At 39.1% G+C, this 12,637-nt stretch overlaps 1 protein-coding gene across 3 annotated transcripts; it reads right to left on the reverse strand.

Moving 5' to 3' along the window:
• Nucleotides 1–257: 257 nt before the first annotated feature.
• Nucleotides 258–9,589, reverse strand: LOC133918828 (uncharacterized). 3 transcript variants are annotated; one of them, XM_062362903.1, is made up of 13 exons: nt 9,189–9,589; nt 8,237–8,353; nt 6,606–6,670; nt 5,654–5,753; nt 5,495–5,566; nt 4,646–4,705; nt 4,373–4,502; nt 4,104–4,294; nt 3,813–3,997; nt 3,462–3,589; nt 2,507–2,850; nt 1,409–1,643; nt 258–1,202 (listed from the first exon to the last, which is right to left on the reverse strand). In XM_062362903.1, the coding sequence occupies exons 1-13, from the start codon at nt 9,459–9,461 to the stop codon at nt 421–423; spliced, it is 2,682 nt and encodes an 893-aa protein (XP_062218887.1). In that variant the 5' UTR covers nt 9,462–9,589; the 3' UTR covers nt 258–420. The 3 variants fall into 3 exon arrangements, with proteins under 3 accessions (XP_062218887.1, XP_062218886.1, XP_062218888.1); XM_062362902.1 differs by having other exon boundaries at nt 6,606–6,673; XM_062362904.1 differs by lacking the exon at nt 3,813–3,997 and having other exon boundaries at nt 4,216–4,294; nt 6,606–6,673.
• Nucleotides 9,590–12,637: the final 3,048 nt, after the last annotated feature.

Raw genomic sequence — 12,637 nt, forward strand, 5'->3', positions numbered from 1 at the left:
TAAACTGTAATCTAGCTCTTTCGTTATCTCCAAGTTGATTGATCTTTAATCTAGCCCTCCATGTTCCTGTAAATCATCAATATTAGGTAGGACTCCAGTTTCTGATCCACTTTGAAGTATTTTGTATTATTCTAAACAAAAATGTATAAGCATGTGTTCGTACTGGTGGTCAAATGTCAGAAAATATTCCTATCAAACTCACTCATCTCAACAGACAACGCGAGCTACTGCACTGCATCCACATCTGCCACCATCAATAGCTTCAGAAACTGCGTTCCTCTAGGCACAACAATAAAATAACACCACAAAATTTTCGTTGGGATGTAACAGATTACAACAACCGTTTATGTCATTGGTCTGTACCTAAAATAAAAAGGTGAACTCAGGGAGCCATAAAAAAGTAACAAACAGTAATGAACACTAGTCAGAGTCAGGGTCCCCGTCCTTAATATCTGGCATTGAGTCTTCTGACTCTGACTCAACGTCCGACTCCGAACCAAACAATTCCGCGAAGCTGGTTGAAGAGCCTCCTGGTGCTTGATGGCTGCTTGAAGCAACATCTGGAACAACTGAAGCTTCATCTGAAGTTCCCAGTTTTCTGAATGGGGCATCGATAACTGAGCTTTTGTTCTCAAGATGGCTAACGTGATCAATGCGCTTCTGCTCAGGAAATGATGCTATCATATGATTCTGTGAATCAGAATTTGTTGTGTGTCCCGGAGTTGAAACAGCATTGGAGCTGGAAGGATTATCCATTGTGTTTGGCATGACAAGTTCGTCTGCAGTTGCATCTACCATTTTTACATCACTCTTGCTGGACGCCACGACATATTGTACTGCATCTGCAATTCTGGATGGATCAATTTTTGGATCTTCTGTTATGGGGTTGAGTTGCCTTTCATCCTCCAACGTCATGACCGCTGTATCATTCACTGGAGCCTCTGCTGATTCATCATCCTTGTTGGATACCAACCAATCATCATACATGTCTTCAACCTCCATAGCTTGATAGTGGTCTCGCGATGGTGAAAACATGTATTTTCCAGCACCAAAAACTGCCTTTTCCGGTGCACCATAGTTGAGTCCAGGGCCTAAAGGAGCTGCTCTTTCTAGAGAAAGGGCTCGAGGGTGCATAAGGACGTCCAAAGCCAGCAAAGCACGCCAACAAAACTCTGCAAGCTTAGTGCCTATCTCTAGCTTCCCTGCAACGAACAAAAGATACAAATTATTACTTATTTATGTTGTTTTCGTATGAAAACTGTGTCATGTCAGGAAATTAGGGCACTGTTCATTCTTGTCAGCTAATATTCCATTGCATCCAAACCTTTCTTTCAATTAACTGAACATTAATTAGGAACCAAATTCAAATACCCCATCCATAAAATACTAACATGCTAAAAGATATTACCTCTTCTGAAGAGTTCGATTCCTTTGGCTAAGTAAGGAGTGCGGGCATGAGGAGAAGAAAGAAAAGATGCCAGCAGTGCCTTCAATGAAGCAAGTTGGAGGTCTGATATGCTTGGCTCCCCAACTGTGAATGGTTTTTGCTCGTAACTCCCTCCTGTGTCACAAACACTTGTAGCTACGTTAATTAGGAGCAAATCCACTTCTGACCTCCAGTGATCTGTCCGCAATGAACCCCCCTGCTCCGGGTGATAAATTGAATCATGAATATCACATCTAAATATTGTACTTAACAACATTAACATGAGAGACACTACTGTAAATGCCAACTGACATTGAAACAGCAATAAGTACAAATGCAATTGAAACAATATTTCTCCACTTGGCAGGATCTTCACGTTTCTCTGTACTATCTTTTATATTACACTTTCATATATGGCAGTAGGGCCCTCACCCACTGTTCCCCATAAAAACAAACTTCAAAAGCTAATTTCACTCACATGTTACAAAAATTTATAATTTAAATTCACTGACTTGATATAATGATTGAAATAACACCAGATATGCTGGTTGCATTACCGATTCATGCAGCATGAGCGTCATTTTCTTCCCATTCAAACCATGAAAGCGAAGTTAAGTCTCAATACTTTGGATATCGATCATGCTTTGGGCACTTTATATTATCGCACTTTCATCTTTCATAATATCTCTCTAGAATATAACTGTTCTAAATTGGTCGTAGCAACTATTTCAGCTATGGTCTGAAAATGAGCACCAAGAATTTTCTATGTTTTGGGAGCGTACAAAACCATACGATGTGATACCAATTTGCTTCAAGAAGAACTTTCCCTCATTTCATCATTTAAATTTACAAAATATCTTATAAGTCATGACAATTCAATTTGGTCCACTGCTCGAAACTTCCTCGAAATTTGATATCTGGACACCACATCATATATAAAGTTTTGTTTCTCTTGGACGTCTACATTTATACAGAACAAGGATTGCCAAGCAAATCAAAGATCTAGCAAAAGAAAAACGAAAGGCATGAACAAATAATAGGATGAATGGATGATGAAAAGAAGGTTAGATTTAAGCATACCACATTCAGAAGAATTTCCAATGTTTCTACTGCGGCTATTTTGACAGACAGTGGAGTTAACATTCTAACATCTCCAGTAGTTTCAGGAGTCATTTTCTTTGATGCAATTGGCATGGAAGAACTTTTCCTTTTCCATGGGCTGATTCCTGCCTTCTCTGAAGCTGAGACAACTGAATTTTGTATTTGTGGTTCTTGCTTCCTCTTCTTGGAATAACTTTTTGATGATGATTCACTTGTCACTTCTGATGGATTTGTGCAGACTATAGACATGCCATTTCCATCACCACCATTCAGATCAGCAACTACATTGCTGACTGTTGCATCAAGCAAGTGCAGAGACATCCCTGATAAAAAAATACATTTGTTCAGAACGGATGCAACTGGAAATTGACCAAAAAGAAAAAACCAAGGATATGTACTAAACATGCATATGGATACAACGCAAATTTCCAAAAGAAAAGCATAAAGTAAACCAATCCTGATGGAATGTCAATGTAAAGTTAAGCATTTACAGTTTTGAGGAATTGCATGAATGGTTAAACCCTATCAAACAATTCGGACATATCTCCAAGTTTTAAACTGTTCACTTGTTAGCAATGCTTGAGGAAACACCCTGGGCAGGTACATACATCGTTGTCAAAGGTTTATAATCAACTATAGTTCTCGGAAACCTTAACCAGTAAAAGTCATTACAAATTTGCTAACACAACATGCTGAAGATATTTAAATATTACTTGTCTTCGAAATTAAAAATCCTTTGAAGGAAGCTGCACTCAATTTGTTACTAATTCCGAAAAACAGCCATTCAAGTACAATTCTAGCCTGAGATGCTATCACAATATTACTACGACAGAGGCTTAACTACAGTGACAATAACTTATAATCAATTGTAGTAAGTTTAAAACAACAATTATACAACTGCAAAGGAATACGGAAGAAATAAAGAATCACCTACCAACACCCATGGAGGTCAGCAACAACTGCACAATGCTATAAACTTTTGTCCTCAAAGTAGGCAACTTTGCTATTTGCAAGTACTCTGTTATAAGCCGAATGATACTAGCACCATGTGGTAAAAGTTGGCTGCAGGATGATAGTCTAAATTAGTCCTTTTCTATCTTAGCTTAAATTCAAACATCAACTGAAAGAGAAGTTCTATAGAAGTCTCAATTTTCTTTCAAGAATTAGTCACAGTTAAATAGTCTAATTGCTTCCGTACATGATATTTTCTTCACACCTTCACTAGACCAAGAACAAAATGTAGATGATCTATGCCTTCAGAGAGACAATGTTAGTTGAGAGTTACCTTCTCATTCCTTTAATAGTTGCATTGAGCAAATCCAAGAAAGATAAATGCAATGACGGAAGCTCAAAGCAAATAAGCTCTTGATGCAAGGAAGTTGTTGAAGGGAACAACTTTTTATGCAATGATCCATCAACTAACAGCACTCTTCGTATCAAAGCTACCAAAGCACGCATTGGAATGTTGACCTTTTGGCCAAAAAAAAAGCACAACTTAGAATGAAATTGTATCTCACAATAGCAGGTTATGAGCGCCGCTAGGTAATATACAGAAATGTTCTGCTTTTGGTCAAACCTGAACTGCATAATAACTAGTCAGCATCACACTGCAGCAATGGATAAGAGCTGAAATGGTAGGAACAGTACAGACACGAAATTTCTTCGTGACATGTACATTGCCTCCAGACCTTGCTTGATCTCCCAATGTTGGTGGAGGATCAGTTCCAGGTGGAACTAGTAGCAACATAATATCATGGCCTTTCTTATCTGCAACAGTAAATGGTTAAAAATCACCCTGAAATGGTGGAACTAAAATAAGATTAGCAGCAAACTGTGATATCTTACCTTCTTCAAGCCCAATAAAAGCATCATTCAAAAGATTGTTTACCACAATCAATACCTTCCGAATCATCAGTGACCAACTGTCCTCAGATACTCGGACAGAAGGTAACAATGCTAAGGCTCTTGCAAATTTCTGGAGTGATGGAACAGCAGAGGTCAGGGGACTCCCGGAAATTTTATTACAAGGGACAAGAAAGTTAAGCAAAAAAAGAGAAATGTGTGCTCCATATTGAATTCAAATTACTCGGATAGAACATCAAGGGATACACCCCTCACCTCACATGGTTTTACACTGACTTCTGTACTCATAACCTTTGCTGCAATGGCAGATTCAACCTGAAATTTGTAAATGTAAGTACAAAAATTGTAAGAGTAGAACAGTTAGGGTGATTCAAATATTATTACACATATACGGTATCATGTCTACTTCTAGTGACACTAGCGATTAGCAAACTTCTGGAAACTCTGCATCACAATCAGTCTTCTAGCAATCATTACTAGAATAAAAACTTACAGGGAAACTACATTTCTTAGGCAGTGCATTATCTAAAACCAAAATAAGCAATGCAAAAGAAAACGACTAGGAACAATCACAGAACAGAGGAACTCTTGCATCCCCAGTCAGTCTGCATTTACAATATCAACAAAATAACGAGTAGCCCGTGAGAAATCTAGAACTCCAACAGCTGTTCAATTCTTTGATCCATATATACTGAGAAGATCATCAAGAAACAAAGTTGTATCAAGTTCCAACTTCTATGATCCTACTGGCTACATCTGTAACACTCCGTGTCCAAAATCCGCTTGGAGCCCAGCCCACCTGTGGGGCAGGCCCACGTATGCATAGCACCTCTCTTATACTTTTGTCCTTCGTATAAAAGGGTTAACCCGAAAATATTATGTTTAGACTGCTTAGACTTATAAGCTACCTAGACTACCAAGAACACTAATGGGCTGGGGTATTACAACATTTATCCAAGAGCAAAAACAACATGCTGTGAATAGGTAAAGTTTTTTTTAAGCTATTTGAGAAGAACTTCTCTTCTTCCTTTTTTTCCTTGGAGACTGAGCACTATGTATTTACTCAAAATATAACATGGATTAGAAAATAAAAATAAGATGTACTTTATTGTAGTGCCGATTCACAGATGATGGGTACAATTTAATAACTGTCCTCAGCAAATCAACTGCTTCGTCCTGCAAAAATATACATGATTAAACATATTCCTCTTGAGTGGTTTATGGGAAACAGAAAAGTCTTTAGATGAGAAGAGTCGATCATACAGCTACTGGACCAGTCTCATTTAAAAGCCGCAGCACCGGTTCAACAACCCTTCCAGCAAAGGATGACGCCTCTTTCTTTAGGCTCAAAAACTTCGCCAACCTAATCAGAAAACAAATTATGTTGCTTTTACGCAAACAAATGAGACCCATGCAGAATAAAACGCAATGAATAAAATCTCAAATTTTAGCATTTCAAGTAATCAAAATTGTAAATTCTGAAGCGACCAACCTACAAAGCTGCTATACTTTACAGTTGAGACAGATTGGCATAGCACATCAACTATTAGTCTATTACAAACATGGAATTTGAAGTTTGTAACTGTACTGAAGATAGAACATCCAGTTTACAACCTTTTCCATTATTGCAGGATAGTGGCAGGAGCCATGTCTACTTAACACCTAATTACATGGCCTACTAGAAAACTGCTAAACAGACCAATACAAGCCAAATTTCAATGGCAGTTCGACCTCTATTATGAAAGTAATAATGTAGTAGGATCTCACAAAGTAGCATTGGCATCAGTTTTGTAGATCAGATTTTCACAATATCATCAGGAAAAAAGGGGCGGACGAGAAGAAAAGGAGCAATTTTTCATCAAATATGAATTAGTTAGATGAATCTTTATTGCTCTTTGAAGTAAATCACAACTAATGGAATGAACATATTCATCCCTTTTTTTTCCTAGACCAAACCAAATATACATTTCAAAGAATGAAGAAGTTCCATTCAGACATTGGTGATTGGGTCCCACTTGCAAATTCCTTGCGAACACTAAGAATTTTTTGAGAGTGATTTTATCCGTGGTGGCTCACTTGATAAATACCACTGCGTAATTTAATCTGTTTAAACACATACCGATTAACAGCACAGAACAGTTCCAGAATACATACAATCAAAAAACATGCTCGGAAGCTTAAGCTAGTCAAAGGACGCTAATCCTACATTACTTACCTCACAAATAGATCAGACATGGAAGTACAAGAGACAGTAGTAACAAGTTGCAAGCTAGATGGTTCCTGCTAAAAGGAAAAGAGTATACATCAGTATAACAATAATCTATGATGATGCACATATACCTGAGGGAGTGATTATCTGAAGAAAGTGATTTTGTGACTGAAAGTGATTATCTAGAGTAAACTCTATGAAGGAAGTGATTCTGTGTGGAAAGTGAATCAGGGAAAACTACTTTTTTCAGCTCTCACCGTTTAGTTCATTTCAGTGAATCACTCCCACAGAATCACTCTGGGAGCTAAAAACTGAAAACTGTTGTTTGGTAGAGCTCCCCCTGATTCCACTCTAGGAGCTGTTCTAGGAGTTCTGCCAAATAGGCCCTAAGCAGTGCTAACATCTGGCCTAGCCAGCCTAACCAGTGATTAGGCTCTAGGAGCCACTCAATTGGCAGCCTGGCGCCTAATGCTTTTCGAAGCCACTGATTTTTTTTTTCATTAGCCGATCGTCAGCCCTCATGTGCATAGGTTATACTAAATCTTATTATTGCATTGTGTAAAACCAATGTTAGAACAGATAAAAGTAGCTGGTATTGTATAAAATTTACAGCTAAAATGCAAAACGGTCAAGGTAAAATAAAGAGAAATCGATGTAACCTGTACTGTCCGGTTAAAACTAACCAATTATGGGTCTACATACTGAACGAGATGGATAGCATTACATGATGAACCATAGTTCAAGACTGATTGGCTGTGGTTTATGGACATTAATTAGTTGTACCTTAACATGAATCAAGATTGAAACAGATCATCAATCTACAAAGAGGTGGCATAGTGAACACATGAAGTTTTTAATGGATTGATGCTTAGTCTGAGGATTCTAGAAAGACAAGGTCTAGATAGTTGTGGACTTGTACTTCTTGGATTTAGATCTAGAAGGAAGAAAATGTCGACTAGCATTTCATGTTTCAGTCAAGATTTTTCTTTAGTTGGTGCTTCAGCTTAAACTTGACTTCAAAACAAGCACAATGTATCAGAAAACAAACAAAGGCATAATAAAGTGTTCTGAACAACACAAAACCAGACTCTCTAAGAAAGTACCATCAATCAAGAAGAATCAAGTGAGCCTAAGTTATAATAAATTTAGAATGAGTATTACTCGCAAGAAGATACCACAGAGAATTTGCTCCATCTGCTTTTTCATAGGTACAGTCAATCTCAAGAATTTATGGCTATAATCCTATTCCTGAAGCACTTGTATATAACCTAGTACACATCAAATATAACTCCTGCCAGGGTAAACCATGTCAGGAATCTGCTAGTTCATTCAGTTTAAAGCTTTTCCATAGCACTAAAAGATGTCTGCTTTAGCAAAATACAATTAGAAAAATTGTGGTTCACTCCGATACCACTTAAAGATAGCAGTATCAGTTTCATGGTCTATATTCTTATTGAAATTTATTATCAAGCAATTGTAAGACGCTAAATACATCTTTGACTAAGTTAATAATGGGATTACCCTGAAATTGAAACGGTGACGAATGAAAAAAAATCAAACCAACTTCTAAGAATAATATAAGTTATAAATTTGTGCACATAACTTCTATATAAATTGCAAGAAATTATATGTATTACCTGCAAGTTACTCAGAATCTTCTCAAACCAATTGGAGTATGATTTTGCAAAGCGCTCATTGCTGCACTCTTGGAAAGTCACACCAAGAAAGCAAGTACCCAACCAACAACTGTATGTCTAAAAAATTGTCAAACAGAAAGGTAAGCATATTAGTAAAAGCTCTCTGATTCACTTTTTCATTTACAATAAATCATAAAAAATGTGAAGGCATCGATCCATGGTGTAAATTGAAGCAGAAAAACAAACAACCGGACAAAACACAAATAGATGAAGTAAAGCAATACAACTGTGCACTAGCTTAACATATGAAATTAAGTAAATCAAGCAAGGGAGGCCCTTGAATTGCTTAATATATACAGATATTTAAACTTGCCCACATTAACCCTGCAATTTATGAAATTGGAATATCTTAATTGCACCATATGGACGCTGCCACATCAATATATCTATCAATTAACTACATTATGGCCCGAAGTAACGTGATTAAGTAAGTTTGACTTCAGTTACTTACTTCACAGCTTTAACCTAAACCTTCAAAATTGAAGTGACCCCATGCCTGTGTGATAAAACCAAACGCATATGACCATCTACGGTTTATTTTACCCAATGTCCCTCCCATGAAATCCCACTAAAGTTTCTCACAGAGCTAGTTCATAATTAAATCGAGCAAACTTGCCATAAAAACACTACTCTCTAGCTTCAAATTGACACAGGCACACCTATATGGAGAACATCCTTATGGAATTTACACCAGCCAAAGTAATCCCTTCTCAAGCATTCTGCTGTGAAACATTTCCTTCACACCATCCTAGGGCCTTTTCTCTAAAAAGATAACCTTTTCTAAAGAAAATTACAGCACAGTAGCCTAAATCCCAGGAGAAAGCGTCAAAATTCGACCCAGACTGTACTAAATTATCAACGCAGAGAGCAGAGGGATCAGACGACAACATACCGAGTCGCTCTCCACAAGCGCGTCGACCCGCTCGACCCAGGCGTCGACGGCGGCACGCCACGCCTCGGCGAGCTTGGGGTCCGGCGGGTGGTCCGGGAGGACCTCCGTGAGGAGGCCGTGCGTGCGCACCGCCTCGAGGACGGATGCGACCTCCGCCGGCGGGAGCTCAGCGCCGCCCGGCTGCGGCAGCCGCTCGGCGACCACCGCGCGGAGCAGCCGCGGCTTCAACCAGGGGTCATTTACGTCGGCGAGGAAGCCGCCGGCGCTGGCCATCTCTGCTGCGGTCTGGTGGATTCGGGTGGGCGGCGCTTTGTAGGCAGCCGGAGAGACGGCCGTTACTGGTAGCCTGGGGGCGGAAAAGGGTTTTAGGGTTCAAAGGGCTCGTTACTGGGTTTGTTGGGCTTCTTTCGGGGGAGCAAGGAGAGGTATAGGATTTTTCAGCCGTCTGATCGTGAGATGAACGGTTCGGATGGACTTGAGTTGGTGAAGGCGCGCCGTGCGTGACCCCAGCAGGCACGGTAAACAGGAGTCACCGAATCTCATTCCACGACGGTACGATCCTAGGTGGATGGATGGTTCAGGACGTCCATGCTCCCGGTGCGCCATCACGATGCCGATAGGTCGTGATAGTAGGACTGTGGCATGAGGTGAGGAGATAGTGGAGGGTTTGGGCGTGGTCAAATGGAGCACGCTCCTGGTGCTCCGTGGAAAAATAAAGAGCAGGAGGGGGAGAATGGCGGTGGCAGCGACGGTGGCTGCTATGCGTGGTATTCCGTATGAGTCTAAGTAGAGGAGGGTATGGAACGTGATGAGTATGTGGGTTAGATGGGCCACTATATGGAAGCCCATTTCATTTCATTTTTTTTATTTCTTTTTCTCTCTTTTTATTTTATGACTAGCTAAGTGATCGTGTGTTGCAATAAAAATACAAGTATTAGAAATAGTAACATCAAACATAAACTCAAGTTATAGAGATGTGGATGTATCATATGAGCGTTACCGAATGAATACATCAGGAGCGATACCGTAGTTTGATTTCAGATGGAATCTGAAAAGGAGGAGAATATCAGCTAATTTCTTTTTTAATTTATTTATCTATTTTCATTAGTAAAATATGTCTCCTATTTATAGCTGATACGAGGTAGGGGAGCTAGGAGGAGAGTGTAGGTAGAAAAGGTGGGTAAATTATTTAAAATTTTAAAAAATTAGTAGATAGAAGAAAAATAAGAAAAAGATGATATAAAAATCAACTTGTATTTTATATACTAGATTGAGATGATGGATCGGTATTTCTTGCAACTTGATCTTCCGTGCATGATACTAGGATGTGATCCTTTGTGCATGTACCTAGTGGACAATACTAACTTATTTAAGAAATAGCTACTAGCTAGGTAATCGACCTGGATTAATTTGGTTCACGCCCCTCGTTCAAAATTATGGTACCAAACCTTCTGGTAGCGTCCTGTGTTCCTCGACACGATTGACCTAGGAACCTGGTGACTAGCCAACCTACTGCTAAGATTAAAAAAAAAAACTAGGATATAGAAATAAGACGTGGCAAATATGCGGCCAGCCATACAGTAACTATTGCCATTACAAGAAATAAGAGCATTAGTGATGAAAAGTAGTGATGGATTCTTTTTGTTGAGCGTTACAAGAAATTTGTTAAGTAATTAGGGATGTAATCGAATCGGATACAGAAGATATCGCTGATCATATATCTTATCTCATATTTTTTTTAATCGGAATCAGCGTCGAATACAAATACAGATGTGAATAGTCTCGATCACGAATACAGATCGAATATGTAACCAGTCAGATGCAGACAATGTCGGTCACAAACATTTTTTGACTATTGAGTAAATGCAACAACCATTTATATCATGTATATTATGATTGTTCGACTATTCCACGTATCCAAAACTCAGCTATATTAGAGGTCTAACTAGTAAATTAGCAATATAGTCCCATGGAAGGACTCATGTTAGGGCGAGAAGTTACAAGTACCCGATATGCTAGCTAAAGTTTCTATTAATTATTTTAACATATTAATGACTTTAAATGAAAAAAAAAATATCAACTACAAACTTGTAGATCTTGTTGATTTTGCATGCCGAAAGAATATTCTATGAGCCTATATTCAAGCAATGCCAGCAAAGACAAAGCAAGTAGTGCTCCTATCCCACTTAAATAATAAGCAAGACAGGGCCCAGAAATCAATGGAAAGTCTTTCTAGAAAACTCTAGTTGAATGATGACTTCTCTTGCCGGTTCAAATAGGAAGGATTTTAAGAGCGGTATAGCCGCGTGAAACAAGTCATACGTTTAGCTCTACATCACTAGTTCTGGTAGGGCTAGAATTTTCATATAAATATCATATCCATCTGACTCCGTATGAAAAAGGTACAAGCTCCGGAAGATATGCTCAGATAGTCATCATATAGTCTTTGGATATATCTGATTTTATTCTTGGATATCCAATATTCAACGGATACTTGACTCTCTACATTCGAATTTGATATCCGATATAACTATCTGAGATCCGATCCAGTATCCGAGATTTCTTTTAGATATCTGATTGTAACATCCCAAAATTCTTAATTGGGTAAATAAGCATTCATGAGTATCATTAGCATCATGATTGAAGTTTTGAGTAAGTAATAAATACAAATAAAATTAAACAGGAATTGTTAAATTTAATAAATACATCCGACCTAGAGAGGTGGAAGTCCTGTTCCTAGGGTTATGCCTCTCTGGGTTCGATGCATCTCGTGATGGAGGATTGCCTGGCCCACCCCGGTTAGTATTGTTTCCTGCCAGGGCCAGATGAGAGTTCTCAGCATGGAGCATAATCTCTTTTGTCAAGTTGACCGTTGAGTTTAACCAATCTTTCCTAGCTAGGGCAGTCATAATTGCGGTCAGAGGGCGCATGAGGGCTTTTCATAGAAGGAGGATCCTCTTTGCAGTCGTGGATTTAAATGGTTAGCCTCTTGTTGATGATCCGGAGACTATATGATTGGGGCCCCGATAAGGGCCGGAGGTGGTGTGTCCACGGAAGGCTGACCATTGCCTGCCACCGAGGCTGGAGGACCCCAAGCATTTACAGGGTTGTTGTCATGATGACCCAGACCATCACCCTTGTTTTCGATGATGAAAACTGCTCGAGGGTAACCTCCACTGGAGGAGGTGTATAGATCCATCATATATGCTTCATCGGATTGCTCCGGATTGATATCTTGAAATCCATGTTGTTAGAAGTCCTGAGGATTGATCTCGACTTGTTGTGAAATAGACATCTATAGTTTTCTTAGCAACCAAGTGGTTCAAACTAGATACCATAATCTTTGGTGCATTGATCCATAAATCGACTTATCTCGTCACTTGAATCGTCACTAGAAAGTTTATCGCCGAAATCTACCCGATTGATCACTAGTTCATCGGGAAGAGAGG

The sequence above is a fragment of the Phragmites australis genome, chromosome 5 (genome assembly GCF_958298935.1).
Source record: "Phragmites australis chromosome 5, lpPhrAust1.1, whole genome shotgun sequence".
NCBI classification, from domain to species: Eukaryota; Viridiplantae; Streptophyta; class Magnoliopsida; order Poales; family Poaceae; genus Phragmites; species Phragmites australis.